The 17,425-nt window shown below is 39.8% G+C and overlaps 1 protein-coding gene across 1 annotated transcript in view; it reads right to left on the bottom strand.

Annotated features, from left to right (window-relative positions):
- LOC126259172 (proteasome activator complex subunit 4-like) overlaps positions 1-17,425 on the bottom strand; it is a 251,235-nt gene that overhangs the window by 90,840 nt on the left and 142,970 nt on the right. Inside the window, exon 22 of the mRNA XM_049955739.1 lies at positions 12,765-13,006. Within this exon, the coding sequence (XP_049811696.1) occupies positions 12,765-13,006 (242 nt within the window). The remainder of the gene's footprint in view (positions 1-12,764; positions 13,007-17,425) is intronic.

The following is a 17,425-nucleotide window of genomic DNA, read 5'->3' on the forward strand; positions in this document are numbered from 1 at the left end:
CTGGAACAGGAAAGGGAGGTAATGACAGTGGCACTTAAAGTGCCCTCCGCCACACACCGTTGGGTGGCTTGCAGAGTATAAATGTAGATGTAGATGTAGACCATGAGGAGCCGGCGCCTGATCTTGATGGTAAGTGGCAGTTCTCCTGCCTCAGCAGAGATGCTGTGTAAGGGACTGGTCTGATAAGCACGCTTGGCTAGCCGAATCCCCTCATCGTGGACAGCATCAATGATCCATAAATAAGAGGGCCTCGCTGACCCATACTTGGTGCACCCATAGTCCAGCCACGAACACACAAAAGCTTGACAAAACTGGAGGAGACGCGCCCTGTCCGCTCCCCAACAGCTGTAGCTAATGCACTTGATGATGTTCAGTGCCTTCAGGGTTCTGGCTTTCAGGTCTCTCAGGTGTGGCAACCATGACAATTTTGAGTCGAAAATAAGGCCCAGAAATCTCATGGAGTCTCCAAAACGTAGGATGGCAGCCCTCCAATGCAAGGCAGGTAAATTAAAAAGATGACAAGAACGATTAAAATGAACATGCACACACTTACCGCAGAAAAGCAAAAACTCATCTCTGCAGCCCATTCCTCTAACCTCTGCACCTTAAGTTGCTACTGATGGCTCTCCATCGCAACACTGGAGGAGGAGCAGAAAACAGCAAAACTGTCCACAAATAAGGAACACTGTAAAGGACTCCTTACTGTGGATGTGATAGTGTTTCTGGCTATGGCACAGAGGATAACCATTAAAACACTGACCTGAGGAACACCCTTCTCCTGCGCAAATTGATACAGTATGTCACTAACTCAGGTCCTAAGAAACCGCTGAGACAGGAAAGAACGCATGAAGATGGGGAGGTGCCCACGAAAGCCCCATCGGTGTGAGAATACAGTGTCTCCAAGCAGTGTCATATGTCTTACTGATATCAAAGAATATACCGATACAGTGATGCTTACGGAGGAAAGTCTGCTGAACAGCCACCTCTAGCAGGGTCCGGTTAGCGACAGTGGACCGAAATCTTCAGAATCTACACTGAGAGCAGCTACGGAGTTGCCTGGTCTCTCACAACCAGACCAGATGACAGTTAACCATTTGTTCCATGGTCTTTTCTATGCAGCTCGTTAAGGCGATACTGCTGTAACTACTGGGAGACGTACGGTCCTTTCTTGGTTTCAGAAAGTGTATTAGAACCACATCCTTCTACGATGTTTGGCAAGTTTCTTGCCTGCCAAATAAGATTAAAACATTTGAGGGGGATTTCCTTCGACACCGCTGGCAAATGGCGAAGCATGCAGTACTGGATTCAGTCTTAACTGGGTGCAGTATCAGTAGTCTTAGACAATGCTGATTCGAGTTCCCACATGGAGAAAGGAGAGTTTTAGACCTCAGAACAGTTGGATCTGAAGTCCAACTTGCCCTCTCGACAGTTGCACTGTAGCAACTAAATGATGGACCCTGGCTTGCAAAATGTTTGACCACATCTGTGTAAATGTCTCTGGGTGTCATTTGGAGATTCCCCCGTTTCAGCACTATTGCTATTGGTAAATGATTGCTGTACTGTTTCTCCTGGGTGGTCTTGGGTTTAAAAAAATGTAAGCTAAATATTACAATAAATTTTATACAGAACTGACAAGTTACACCAATGAAGAAGAAATAGAACTACAATGGACATGTTATTCCATGGATTCTTGCACTTCTATGCATGAACTATCTTTCCTTTGTCATTCGCTTATCTTATCTGCTTGGTTTCAGACCTAAGAGGACATTCTTGTGTAAAGCTCATCTTGCTGTATCAGCTAATAATGTAAATAGTACTTAAAACCAGAAAAATATAATAGTTATTTTGTCAAAAGAGTTTGTGTATGTGGCCAATCAATTTGTAATCTGTTACCTGGATTGTCCTAAGTAGATATGGGCCTCAACAAAGAATTTTCATTGTCAGGTGCCATCTTAGGAAATCTTTAACATTTTTCTATTAGCTCATCTACAAGACCTGCCATTGGTTAGGACAATTAACTTCCTTTAAGATCCTACGAGCCCAGTGGCCGCTGATAATAATTTAACAATTTTTACTCACAGCTTTTCTTTATATAACATCCCAGGCAGAAAAGGTCTTGTCACAGGATTCCAGTTCCATTACAGGATTTCATTTGTAGATGCTACTCTTGTTATCTTATACTGGGGAATCAAGATGAAACCACGATATTAAGTTACGTATTGCAGTAGTTTACATCGAACAGACTTGTGAAATATTCTCTGGTGCGATAAGCACATGACTTCTCACGAGCCTGGAATAAGATCTGTAGCATTGGGTAAAGAAGGAAAGGACAATTAATTGTCAATGATTACGTAACCACCCTGAGAACTTAGATAGTTTATTAATTACTGATCTGTGTCGGGCTTCGTAAAAGATATTGCACTAGTAAGAACATTCTTGCGAGTCATTTGCAGAAAAGTTTTTTTTTCACCCGCTACTATTGAGTCATTAAGAATACGAGTACAATGGCAGACTGCCGTATATTTTTTTACATATCACTGTTTTTCTATTTTCACATTACACTACGTTTACCGGATATCCACCTAAGGGCTTCCCACACTTTTATAGAACAAGTGGAACGAATGATGGGAGTCCAGGAACTCTTGCCATGACCATTTTTTGCTCTTCTTGATGACACTGTCCTGGATGGCTGAATGGCACTCTTCTGTCCCCCAAGGTACAGGTCACCTCCTAAGAGGGCTTCAAAGGAACTGCAGCACCACCTGTGCATTGATAAATTCAGGTGCTAGTGCCTACAGTAGCAATCTCCGTTTGTGTAGTGGTGTCAATTTTCAGGACCAGCTGCTTCAGAACGGAAGAAAAGGAGGCAGCAAATATGGGTGGCTGCATGGACTACTAGAACTTCTTGGCTTCACCATATGGGATGCGCTTTGTAGTTTTGATCTCCTGGATCTTCCGTTCCTCAAGGAAAAACTCAGCAGTCCCTGCTCCACACAGTGTTATCTTCAGAGCAGTTGACATACTTTGGAGGAGAGGAGCAACCAACTCCATCATGGGTGGCTTTACCACATTTCCCGCAAGTGGCTTCTCCTTTACAGCCAAGAGCAGTGTGGCCAAAGTGCAGGCATTTAAAACACCGCATTGGATTTGGGTAATAAGGTCGTACACTTCGGCACAGGAAACCTGCCTTCACACACTCTGGTAGTTTGTTGCTGTAAAAAGTAAGGATAAATGAGTCTGATTTTATGAGATTGCCATTCACCCATTTCATAATGTGTTGCAGTTTGACAATGCCTTCCCGGCACCATTCGGCTTTCAGTTCTTCTCGGGGAATGTCAGCTAGATCCCTGCAAGTGACACCACCTTTGTTGTAGTTCAAGTTGTTGTGCAATTCAGTTTCTATTGCATACTCCTCAAGGCATTGAGCTTTTTGACTTGTTGGGAGCTAGATGTTTCAACCAACAAGGTCCCATGGCACAAGCACTTAACAGATTTTAAGATGCCAGCCATGCCTTCTAAGCCTTTCTGTACGTAAAATCACAAATGTTTTTGATAATTATCCTCTTTTCTTTTCCCATTCTGCAAAATGGCATGCATTCTGTTACTACTGACTGAATCAGAAGGACTGGCTACGCGAGTCCTTGGGGTGTTGGTATCTTCCAGAGGGCCACCCTTTCTGCTGGGAGGGGATAAAGGAAATTTCAGAGGGTCAATGTTGGTCCCATGAGCAGCTAGGGAAATAAGGGTCCACTCAGACAGAGCCCCACGTGCCTGAATAAGCTTTATACAACTGAGGTGCGACCAGTTCCCCAGAGGTTGCCCGCTAATGACTGTTCCGCCTCAACAGCCATGCATCCCATCGGTATGCAGCACACCTTGTGATTGAGGGGCCTTTCTTTTATGGAGGTTTATTCCGTCCTTGTGATCTGGGCAGTCAAGCCAAGACCCCCATTCCCTGAGACACACAATATTCCACAGCCAAGCCGCACAGTGGTCACTGAAGCATGTCCAGAGTTTATGGTGACAGAGGACTGGCAGCGCTTATCAGTTCCCAGCTCAGAAACCCCGGGGTCGCCAAGCCTGTACTCAGCAAACAAATGTTGAGCCCCTGAGGGCTTGTTCATTATAAATATTACTGTAGTCATATAAACAATAATTAAACAGCAGAAGAAAGAGTAGCTTTCACTGTTACTGAGCAAGCAACAGATTTTTTTTCTGATATCCTGCATAAGTACAAATAGCTTGTACTAGTTAGACAACAGTTTGTTATAATGTTCCTGGGAACATCTACTACAGACACTGTTAATTTATACATTAATTCCATTTCACATCACTGAAGATTCTACTTTCTTTAAGGGGACTTATGAGGCAGAATGAATGAATGAATGAATGAACTGAATGAACAAATTAATTACAACCAAAATCAGCACTGACACCAGAAAGGATATGAAGGTGAACAGCTTAATTACAGCTAACCACTGGTTTTTGTACTTGACTTTGCAGAGGATCATGTGCTTAAATAAATGCACTCTGCTCTGGGCTTCGCCTTCCATGGAGTATGACCTGGCTAGTGCAGTCTTCTTTGAAGAATTCCAGGCCAGCACATACAGGGTGTATATGCGGACAAGGGAAAAAATGCCTGGATTTTTCCCGGATTTCCCGGTTAAAAATACACTTTCTCCGGGATGAAAACACACTTTTTCCGTGTTAAGTGACAGTATATTTTCCCTCGAAACTGCAAAACTTATCAATCCTATGAATGGTTATGGTTTTATACATGGACGTAGAGTTTCTCGGCACTTTAGAAAACGAAACTCAGGGAAAAAGACATGTTTTGGAAACATCTTTGATGTGCAGCAACATGTACGCTGCGAATTTCGTATTACGAAAGTATATACTGGTATTCCACCAAACACCCCATGTTACTTTCCGAATCATTGAAATCGAGATTACAATGCGATTTTCTAAGCCGATCATAGCTCATGTCACGTGATCTAATACTGAAAAAGCTGTTAACACAAATTGGTGTAGTTTCTCGATCTGATTACTTCTATTTTGTCATTGTCTACCAAATAAAACAAAAGAGGCCTTTCTAATATGTCAGCAATTTTGTAACACACACCAAATAAACGAGACTGTTTTGGCACAAATGGCCACTTTTATAACACGGCAGAATATAATTCACGAAGTACCAATATCAAATGCCTATTAGGCCTACTACAAGCAAAAAGCTTTGTGTTAGGAACTAGTTTCACATTTCATTCATTCGCACCAGTTTCTCTAGCATGAGATCGAAAAGTAGTATTACGAAAATTTTATATAAATTTGGAATCGTCTTATTCTTCCATAATTTGTGTGATGTCCTCGTTTCTTCTCCTTCCTTGTTCTAACAAACAATCTTGTCATCACCAATTCTGTAGCTATTCCTGCCAGTGTCAAAATTTGTTCGCAGATTAACTTCAGTAACCTTGCCAGAATCACAAGTTCAGTTATCCCGCAATTACCATATTTTCTGGTTAGGCGTTATTACGTGTTCGTACAACAAGTTTTCCGCGTTACTTCCAGAATAGAACTTAAGCGGCTGCTAGCCGGGAACTGTACTACTGGTAGCGTAGCGATCTGGCCAAATGTTTTCTGTCAAAATTTCATTTTCTTGGATACACCGAGAAGATAATACGCAATCTTTTTCATCTGTTATTCCTGTCAGTCGTTTATTTCCATTCTGTTAGTATGAATACATGGATTTCGCTAGTAATTATAACAAAGCTAATCATTCGCAAAGCCAGTCAACCACAGAATCAGACAGTGATTGGTATTCATCCGTTCGGCTTTACTCCGCTCAGCTCGTATAGCCCGGTCCTATTTTGTCTGCGGAAAGTTTATTTCTAGATGCGACAAGGATTCTCCTCACAGAGACATCACGTACACTATGCATGCATTCAAAAATCAACTTATGATTCATTCAGAAATCAACTTAAAATGTTCAAAAACCAACAGGGAAGCGTTTCATAATCATATGAATAATCGATAGACAAACGTGCAGTGGATGCTAGGCGCTTTGTGAAACAAGTTTTTTTTTTTCCCTCAAGAATATGAATTTGGCGCCCCCCTATTCCCGGTAGCACCTATCTGCTTGCTGCGACAGCTTGCACAGCCAACAGCCACATTCCTGTAGTCAGAAGCGGGAGAATGTTCTACTCAAACACGACTCAACTGCGGATGCGCACAAGCCCGCTTGTAATTGCTAAAACGAATCTAATGTAACCAGTTGTGACTTCACGCTCATCAGTGGCAATTTGTTGTTATGAAGCATTACATAGTCTTCCTAAACCCTATGACACATTTTGCAATTGGCAGACAGTTGGCAGACTGTGTTTCGTTGTTGTATGTAGCTCATTTTCTTTGCAATTTAAGTTATTTTCGTTTTTTTTCTCTCGTTTATGTTTTATTGTTGAAGTATTATACTGCAATAGCGGGTTACAGTAATATCCTTTGTTAGAGTATCCGTTCTTACCAGATAAAATTACAAAAATTTAACTGACAACTAAAACAATGAAAAATTCCCAGAATTCTAAAAAAATCCTGGGTTTTTCCCGGTTTTCTCCCGGATGAAAAAATTCCCAGGTTTTTCCCGGATCTCCCGGTTGTCCCGGGTCGTATGCACCCTGACATAAATCAAACATAACAATGTCAGCACTATCCAAGACACATTAGTGGCTAAATGCAGAAACCATTTAGGAAGAGTAAATTTGCACGCAGAAGTCCAATCATTGCATTGTAAATCATTTCTTTTGTAAATGCACTCTGCTGCAGCTAAAATTACACTGAGGTGACAATAGTGGCACAGCAATGGCAGAGCTGTTATTTGTACTAATGTGATTCATGTGGAAAAGTTTCTGATGTGATTGTGGCCACACAACAGGAATTAACAAACTTTGAATGTGGAATGGCAGTTGGAGCTTAGACGCATGGGACATGCAATATTGGAAATTGTTAGGAAGTTCAAATTTTGAGATCCACAGTATCAGAAAATTAGACATTACCTCTCATCATGGACAATGCAGGGCCATTACATCCACTTAATGACCAAGAGCAGCAGCATTTGCATAGAGTTGTCAGTGCTAGGAGACAAGCAACGCTGTGCGAAATAATCACAGAAATCAATGTAGGACATACAATGAATATAACTGTTAAGACAGTGTGGCAAAATTTGGTGTTAATGGGCTATGGCACCAAATAACCAATACGATTGCCTTTGCTAGCAGCACAACATCACCCGCAGCACCTCTCCTGGGCTCATGGTCATATCAGTTGGACCACTAATGAGTAGAAAGCAGCAGGCTGGTCAGATGAGTCCCAATTTTAGTTGGTAAGATCAGATGGTAGGGTTCAAGTGTGCTGCAGACCCTATGATCATCATCATCATCATCATCATCATCATCATCATCATCATCATCAGTGTATATTGTAACCTTCTGCACCAAAAACTCATCCAACTAAGCATTTCTTGTTGCCTGACTGAAAATATCATCTTGTCTGTGTCTCCCCTTTCATGTTTCAACATTTCACATAGGATATCCCCCAAACCATGTTATAGTATAGCTACTAGAAGGAGGGGCGGGCGGGGGGGGGGGGGGGGGGGGGGAGTAGTTCTGTGACGGAGAATGACAGTCATACAGGCTTCTTTTTGAATTGAACTATCACTCCGATGTAGAGAAATGATATATAGTAGATAAGATTCAGATTTACTTTTTGTTCCAATTGATTCCTAATGAGAAGATCCTCCAGGATGTACAACATGTCAGAAGAAAAAGAACACACAGTAAATACTTACAATGAAAAACAAATATGAGTATGTTAACACATATTCCACAGAGCCCAAACGGAATGATTGTCAGGGGTGAGGAGCGAGTTAACATATTTTTAAACACATTTTCATTTAAAAGGTAATAAGCACTGAACAGAAGACTCATTTTACAACACGTATTTACAATGATCTCATTACTACACCGAGTTTGTACAGATATCAGATTGTACTAATATTCACATTATTTTATATTATTAGTAAAATGCATACACCCAGTTGTTTCTACTAAGATATTCATCAATGGAGTAGAAAAATTTGGCCACCAATAAAACCTTTATGCTCCTCTTAAACTGAACTTTATTGATAGTTGAAACTTTTTGCAGCTGCTGTCAAGTTGTTGTGTGCTCCTGAATAATGGGCATATTTCTGGATCAATGTAAGTGACTTTAACTGTCTGTAAAGATTATTCTTATTTCTAGTATTGATTCTTTGAACAGAGATGCTGGGTTGAAAAAAGGAGATGTATTTTTAATGATAAATTTCATTAAGGAATAAATATATTGGGAAGCAGTAGTTAATGTCATTAGTTCCCAGAAAAGGCCTCTGCAAGATGTTCTTGAGTTCACACCACAAAAAATTCTTATAATTTCATATCTGGAAAACTTGGCTTGGCTTGATGAGTTACCACAAAAAATTATCCCATACAACATTATGGAATGAAAGTAAGTGTAGTATGTCAGCTTTTTCCATTTTTATATCCCTTATGTCTGATGACCCCCCCATGAACCATGGACCTTGCCGTTGGTGGGGAGGCTTGCGTGCCTCAGCGATACAGATGGCCGTACCGTAGGTGCAACCACAACGGAGGGGTATCTGTTGAGAGGCCAGACAAACATGTGGTTCCTGAAGAGGGGCAGCAGCCTTTTCAGTAGTTGCAGGGGCAACAGTCTGGATGATTGACTGATCTGGCCTTGTAACATTAACCAAAACGGCCTTGCTGTGCTGGTACTGCGAACGGCTGAAAGCAAGGGGAAACTACAGCCGTAATTTTTCCCGGGGACATGCAGCTTTACTGTACGATTAAATGATGATGGCGTCCACTTGGGTAAAATATTCCGGAGGTAAAATAGTCCCCCATTCGGATCTCCGGGCGGGGACTAATCAGGAGGACGTCGTTATCAGGAGAAAGAAAACTGGCGTTCTACGGATCGGAGCGTGGAGTGTCAGATCCCTTAATCGGGCAGGTAGGTTAGAAAATTTAAAAAGGGAAATGGATAGGTTAAAGTTAGATATAGTGGGAATTAGTGAAGTTCGGTGGCAGGAGGAACAAGACTTTTGGTCAGGTGATTACAGGGTTATAAATACAAAATCAAATAGGGGTAATGCAGGAGTAGGTTTAATAATGAATAAAAAAATAGGAGTGCGGGTTAGCTACTACAAACAGCATAGTGAACGCATTATTGTGGCCAAGATACACACGAAGCCCATGCCTACTACAGTAGTACAAGTCTATATGCCAACTAGCTCTACAGATGATGAAGAAATAGATGAAATGTATGACGAGATAAAAGAAATTATTCAGGTAGTGAAGGGAGACGAAAATTTAATAGTCATGGGTGACTGGAATTCGTCAGTAGGAAAAGGGAGAGAAGGAAACATAGTAGGTGAATATGGATTGGGGGGAAGGAATGAAAGAGGAAGCCGCCTTGTAGAATTTTGCACAGAGCATAACTTAATCATAGCTAACACTTGGTTCAAGAATCATAAAAGAAGGTTGTATACCTGGAAGAATCCTGGAGATACTAAAAGGTATCAGATAAATTATATAATGGTAAGACAGAGATTTAGGAACCAGGTTTTAAATTGTAAGACATTTCCTGGGGCAGATGTGGATTCTGACCACAATCTATTGGTTATGAACTGCAGATTGAAACTGAAGAAACTGTAAAAAGGTGGGAATTTAAGGAGATGGGACCTGGATAAACTGAAAGAACCAGAGGTTGTACAGAGTTTCAGGGAGAGCATAAGGGAACAACTGACAGGAATGGGGGAAAGAAATACAGTAAAAGAAGAATGGGTAGCTCTGAGGGATGAAGTAGTGAAGGCAGCAGAGGATCAAGTAGGTAAAAAGACGAGGGCTAATAGAAATCCTTGGGTAACAGAAGAAATATTGAATTTAATTGATGAAAGGAGAAAATATAAAAATGCAGTAAATGAAGCAGGCAAAAAGGAATACAAACGTCTCAAAAATGAGATCGACAGGAAGTGCAAAATGACTAAGCAGGGGTGGCTAGAGGACAAATGAAAGGATGTAGAGGCTTGTCTCACTAGGGGTAAGATAGATACTGCCTACAGGAAAACTAGAGAGACCTTTGGAGAGAAGAGAACCACTTGTATGAATATCAAGAGCTCAGATGGCAACCCAGCTCTAAGCAAAGAAGGGAAGGCAGAAAGGTGGAAGGAGTATATAGAGGGTTTATACAAGGGCGATGTACTTGAGGACAATATTATGGAAGTGGAAGAGGATGTAGATGAAGACGAAATGGGAGATAAGATACTGTGTGAAGAGTTTGACAGAGCACTGAAAGACCTGAGTCGAAACAAGGCCCCGGGAGTAGACAACATTCCATTAGAACTACCGATGGCCTTGGGAGATCCAGTCATGACAAAACTCTACCATCTGGTGAGCACGATGTATGAGACAGGCGAAATACCCACAGACTTCAAGAAGAATATAATAATTCCAATCCCAAAGAAAGCAGGTGTTGACACATGTGAAAATTACCGAACTATCAGTTTAATAAGTCACAGCTGCAAAATACTAACGCGAATTCTTTACAGACGAATGGAAAAACTGGTAGAAGCGGACCTCGGGGAAGATAAGTTTGGATTCCGTAGAAATGTTGGAACACATGAGGCAATACTAACCTTACGACTTATCTTAGAAGAAAGATTAAGAAAAGGCAAACCTACATTTCTAGCATTTGTAGACTTAGAGAAAGCTTTTGACAACGTTAACTGGAACACTCTCTTTCAAATTCTGAAGGTGGCAGGGGTAAAATACAAGGAGCGAAAGGCTATTTACAATTTGTACAGAAACCAGATGGCAGTTATAAGAGTCGAGGGGCATGAAAGGGAAGCAGTGGTTGGGAAAGGAGTGAGACAGGGTTGTAGCCTCTCCCCGATGTTATTCAATCTGTACATTGAGCAAGCAGTAAAGGAAACAAAACAAAAATTCGGAGTAGGTATTAAAATTCATGGAGAAGAAGTAAAAACTTTGAGGTTCGCCGATGACATTGTAATTCTGTCAGAGACAGCAAAGGACTTGGAAGAGCAGTTGAACGGAATGAACAGTGTCTTGAAAGAAGGATATAAGATGAACATCAACAAAAGCAAAACAAGGATAATGGAATGTAGTCAAATTAAGTCGGGTGATGCTGAGGGAATTAGATTAGGAAATGAGACACTTAAAGTAGTAAAGGAGTTTTGCTATTTAGGGAGTAAAATAACTGATGATGGTCAAAGTAGAGAGGATATAAAATGTAGACTGGCAATGGCAAGGAAAGTGTTTCTCAAGAAGAGAAATTTGTTAACATCGAGTATAGATTTAAGTGTCAGGAAGTCTTTTCTGAAAGTATTTGTATGGAGTGTAGCCATGTATGGAAGTGAAACATGGACGATAACTAGTTTGGACAAGAAGAGAATAGAAGCTTTCGAAATGTGGTGCTACAGAAGAATGCTGAAGATAAGGTGGGTAGATCACGTAACTAATGAGGAGGTATTGAATAGGATTGGGGAGAAGAGAAGTTTGTGGCACAACTTGACTAGAAGAAGGGATCGGTTGGTAGGACATGTTTTGAGGCATCAAGGGATCACAAATTTAGCATTGGAGGGCACCGTGGAGGGTAAAAATCGTAGAGGGAGACCAAGAGATGAATACACTAAGCAGATTCAGAAGGATGTAGGTTGCAGTAGGTACTGGGAGATGAAGAAGCTTGCACAGGATAGAGTAGCATGGAGAGCTGCATCAAACCAGTCTCAGGACTGAAGACCACAACAACAACAATGTCTGATGACATTTGCAAGTAGTGAAGTCAGAAAGTGTGTGTGAGTAACTCAGTTAGCAGTTTGGATTTCAGTTTGACACTGTTTTAATGCCATAGGAAGTTTTATGTAAGTAGTTAATTTATTTTACATTGCATTTGAGGAAAGTGCAAAGGGAAATCATGACTGCCATGTCATAAGATTACTACTGAGTTCATCACAACACCCTTAATAAATCACTAATGGTTCAGAAGAAAAAGGAAAAGCTGTGTATTGCTAAGCATGTGATCATCTCTATCTGTAAGGACTGAGACTGAAATGGATTTGAGTGGCCTACACTCTGTATCATCTACAACGCAAAATTATATGAAATGAACTACTCAATAAAGAGTAATGGGAGTAGACACCTGACGAAAAACACACACATAAAATGCCTCTGCTCTTTAAATGCAATTAATGTCCCTTCAGACATTCTGTTTTATCAAACAGCCAAGTGAAACAAAACAGAAATACAAGTGCTGATTACATACAAGAATATTACATGAATTTTAAAAGAGCAAAGGGACATGCCACTGATGTTACAATCATCAGATGAAAAAATGATCTCAGACTGTAGATGACAGAAGGAAATCAACCATTTCATTTCCAAAATAACCCCACCATTTGACAAACTCAATTTTGACATAGTGCAAATTCCAGATGGGAATAATACAACACTTTCAAAAATTACGTTAAGAGCCACTCTACATCAGGCACTAGATGACACTAAAAAACATAAGACGAGATATCTAAAATATCTAAAGGCCACCTTAGAGATCCAGGTGATGGCAATTTTTATGACTGCCATATGCATACTCTTATTTTTATCTTATTTAAGTAGAACAACATCACCAATAACGTCCATAATACTTACTTTGGCCAAGAATAATAGCCATGATACATATCATGAACGTATCTCGGTTTATCCCATTCTTCAGCTGTCATTGGTCGCGTACTTCCATTATACTGAACCCATGCATTGTCATCTCGTTCTCCTGGAATTATTTTGCTCTCCAATTTAATACCATCCTTCAAAAGGGAGCGTGGATCAATGACAATTTTTTTATGTGGGCGCTTCTGCTGCTTCAACAAGAAAACTGTGCCTCGTATCGCAATCTGTAACCAAAAGTTGCACTGTTTGTTTGGCAAATTATGATGCCGAAAATAGTAATAAAATCAAAATTGTGTATTTCTATCTTCACATTTTGACAGAAAAGTTGGCTTTTTGAAAACTTAGGCTAATATCAATTACGGTATTTCATGTTTTCATTAGCATGAGCAACAAAAATTCTCCAAGTGTGCTCGTTTCCACTCTCTTTCACTGCATAATGAATGTAACTTCTACAAACGATTTAATCTGAAGCTTTCTCATAAAAGCTATGATCATATTTGTGGATTTCTACATCAGTATGCACACTGAGTATTACAGTAAGTTACATAACAGAGGACACCTTTTACATTTCAATTTACAAAGTTTTTTTTGTTATTCAATTCCTTGACAGAGTATCATATAATGTTTCCTTACAAGAGAACCAAAAAAGTGACAGCTTACAAACCTCTTTCACAAGCTAATTGGTCCACTCTTTTTACAGTACTTATGTGAACAGTAGCTGCTCCGTAGCTGAGCAGTCTGCACATCTAACTTGCTTGCGGAGGACCTGGGTACAATTCAACACCAGGTCAGTTGAGGAGCTACCTGAATGAGAAGTAATGGTCTCCAGGTCTCAAAAGCTGACAACAGCCAGGTGAGCAGTGTGCTGACCCCTTACCCCTCCACAATGCATTCAAATGACACCACAGGGCAGACGACAATACAGCAGGAAATCGGCATCGCGTGGTTCTCTGCGGATGATTACGGAATTACTCTTTGTGTGTAAACAGTATGCAGTGAGCCTAAGACAATTTCTGGATTCCATCTTAAGTTTCTTTGAATCTGTCGATTCACTTTTCCTGGAATTTCTGTGAAACTCTGTCATGAAGCAAACAACAGTAGACAAGTTAATGGTTATGTGGATCACAGTTGGGTACTACAGGAGGAATCTGAATTGCCCTATAGTCACATATGATACCTCAAAAACCTCCTTATGCCTATTGGCCATTTCACTTAGTAGGTATGATACCCAGGATTACTCTATGGTTCACTCCCCAGTTCATTATATTATACGAGCTTTACCAAAGTCAAGCTTGTGAGCATTTGCATTGCCCTGTACATACATTCACTGTCAGATGCTGTTGACACCTAACTTCATCTGAAAACACACCAAGCTCTCCAATCCACAACAACAGCTACGTAATGGTGTTGAGAATTGTTCCTGCACTCTCATTAGTCACCTCTTAATTTTCCTTGAAAATGCTGCTATCTTGTGTGGACTGTGCCTGATCACGCTTCATCTACAAATAGCCCTAGCAACAGAGAAATGTACATCCTTCAGTGATCACTGCCGTTTCTAACTCTGTATTAATGTGTTCAATTTCACTATAAACATATCGTTGGACATGACACTGGAACAACTAAAAACAGTTTGGTGCCACATACCAAAGACACTAAGTGACCATATCGCAATATACATCAAACTCCGGATATTCCGTATTTTGTCCTTGTCCAGGCTACTGTATATCCCACTTAATATTACAGTACTATCTTTTCCTCTTTTATGAAATCACATGAACATCCTACATCATCTGTAACTGTTTAAATATCTGTACCTGACTTGAATATCTTGTTGACTGGATATTCAGTTCCTACCCTCTCTGCAAATTTCACTCAAAAGCTGCTTTTTAGTCAGATTCTCAACCAACCTGTTTCAATTGCACACACTGCAGTACTAAATTAACTTCCTCTTTATTATGAACAATGAGTGGGGACTTAAAATATGTACAGATTCCATCCTGAAACCGACAGTTTAGTGATCTTTTATGTGTTTTGAATGAAGTGTTCCACAGTTCCATTTTTTAAGTATTTGTGATACACTCTCTGGTAAGTCTACAGCAGTTTATGCAGCCATTCTTAGTACAACCTAGACAATTTTTCGCTGCAACAGGTCCTTACTCATAAATAAGTAAAAATTGAATTATTCTACACTGATGTTATATTGTACATTCTCCAGGTCAGATAACCTTTACTGTCAAGTAGCAATGAAGTGCAGAAATAGCCACTGGTGAACACTGTTCTTCATTTATTTTATTGTGCTGTGTTCTAGTTTATTGTTTAAGAATGAATGATGAATTATTTGATGAAGTTCCATTCCTCTCGAAGTGGAATTGATCATCCTTCACTGTTCCTTTAGTATGAAGAAAAGGGTGTTGAAATTTTGTGTTCAACATCCCCCATTAACCCAACCTGACATGAAACACAAACACTTTGAAAATATTCTACTGTAAACCATACAAAGTGATTCATAAATAATTCACTTCATAGAAAAATTGCTGTTTCCTAGTATCCTACTAATGAATCAAAGTCTGCTGCTATCTTTGTTTATGGCTAACATGGAGACCACATGGCAAACGAATTTTTCTAATTTTTTATATTTATGGTACGTGGAGTTCGAAACTCAAATACTAATCCCCTAAAATAGTTCAATGCAACTCTAAAAACTTCTCAAAAAAATTAACTTTGAAGTTTTTCAACCATCTTTAGTAAATTAATGCAAGGCTCATTTTGCTCAACACGCCGTGTTGCCATATGGTAGAATGCTCGCCTGCCACGTAGGGGTTTTAACATATTTTATTGCAAGCTGATGCAAATTTTTAAACAGAGATACATGTTCTAGTAGCAGTTCTGTGAACTTTAAAATAGGTAAAGACGGAAAAGAATCATTAATGCTCAAGACAGTAATCACTTGTTTCAGTCTTCTTTTGGTCATTATCTCTTCTTTTCTTTTCTTCTATACAATTCAAATACCTTATCAATTTAAAATAAAATTCATCAAATATGTGCTAATTAAAGAGTATCTAAATGCTATTTTTATTTTTTTTAAAAAAAACACATCTTGTTATTTCTAAATACATATTGCCCACAAAAATCCAGTTTTCATTGCAAATATGAATTCTTAATTACTGATCTTTTATAAAAGATTGTTTAAATTAAAAAAAATTTATTATGTATCTTAAACTTCTTGGAAATATTCATGGAACCTGCACCTTTGTTTAAAACTTTGGCAAGGCTGGGAACTGAGCCAGTGCCACACGTGTGGTAGACAATCCCTCTGCCACATTCTCACATGACCTGCCAAGAAAAACTGACCTGTTTTAGCCTATTAAAGATGGTTGGAAACATTCAAAGTCAATGTCTACATAATTTTTGAGAGTTGCATTGAACTGCTTTTGCAATTTGATATTTGAGTTCTGAACTTCACGTACCATAAACATAAAAAAATCACAAAAATCTGTTTGCTGTGTGGTTCCCTTGTAAGCCTAAATGACTGTTACATTTCATATCCTCACAGTTTAACATCTACCTGTCTGTACTTCAATTCTTTAAAAGAGGAGGAGGAGGAGGAGGAATAGGAAGAGGAAGTTTTTGTTGTTGTTGTGGTGGTGGTGGTGGTGGTGATGATGATGATGATAGGAAGTAGGGGCGAGTCTCTTTGTCATCTTTAACCATTATGTAAGTAAATATTATTGTAGATCTAACTGCTATTTGTGCAAACTGACTCAGTCCCTCTATGCGGTCCTGACTAATCTGTACCACTGTCAGTTGGTCTCAGCTAAATGATAGTACACACAGACTATTTCCACATCGGTGGTTTTAAGTTTCTCATGTAGTCAAAACATACCCCTTTCCAAGTAAAATGTCCTCTTTGTAGGCACTTATAGTGAGCCCAAACACCTCACTGCTAATAATTTCAACCTTCACTCAATATTCAGTACAGCGTATGCCCTGCTACAGTGAGAAATGTTTCTAATCTTCACATCCTGTTGCAATTGTTTCCACCACTGGTAACTGATGCCTTCTACTGGAGTATTTGTTGGGGAATTTATAAAAATTGTTTGGAGCATTAAGCCAATTCAGATAGGCAGAGTTTCAACTAATCTGACAATCTGCTGCCTTATAGCACCTGTCACAGCACATTGACAATCTTGTATTATAATATCTGTGTACTTCACACTATTTTCGCAGCTCTCATAGTAGAAGTAGTGCATACTAATTCCATCCTTTTGGCCATCTCCAAATACATAATCTTTTCTCAAGTGATGATGGTATCACTACATATGAAGAATATATCAAAAAGGCAAGCATGCCCTTTCCACTGGGTTTGACGGTATTGAGAAGAAACACTGTTTCTGGGTCACCTACAAGCAAGAAAGATATGAACTAGAACATAGCATCTGCGTGGCAAAGCTGAGTGACTGGCTTTCATTCCCCATCACTCGTTATCCACACAGCTGAGCCTCACTCATTTTCATGTGGGTGAGCACTTGCCACTTCTGATTCAACAAACGCAAGGCCCCTTCCACACAGCTAAGAAAACATGTCAGTTAGCTATGTCATAATGCAGCAAGAGGCACATAGGAAAAGCAATGAGACTGTGCACA

Source organism: Schistocerca nitens, chromosome 5 (genome assembly GCF_023898315.1).
Source record: "Schistocerca nitens isolate TAMUIC-IGC-003100 chromosome 5, iqSchNite1.1, whole genome shotgun sequence".
Lineage (NCBI taxonomy): Eukaryota > Metazoa > Arthropoda > Insecta > Orthoptera > Acrididae > Schistocerca > Schistocerca nitens.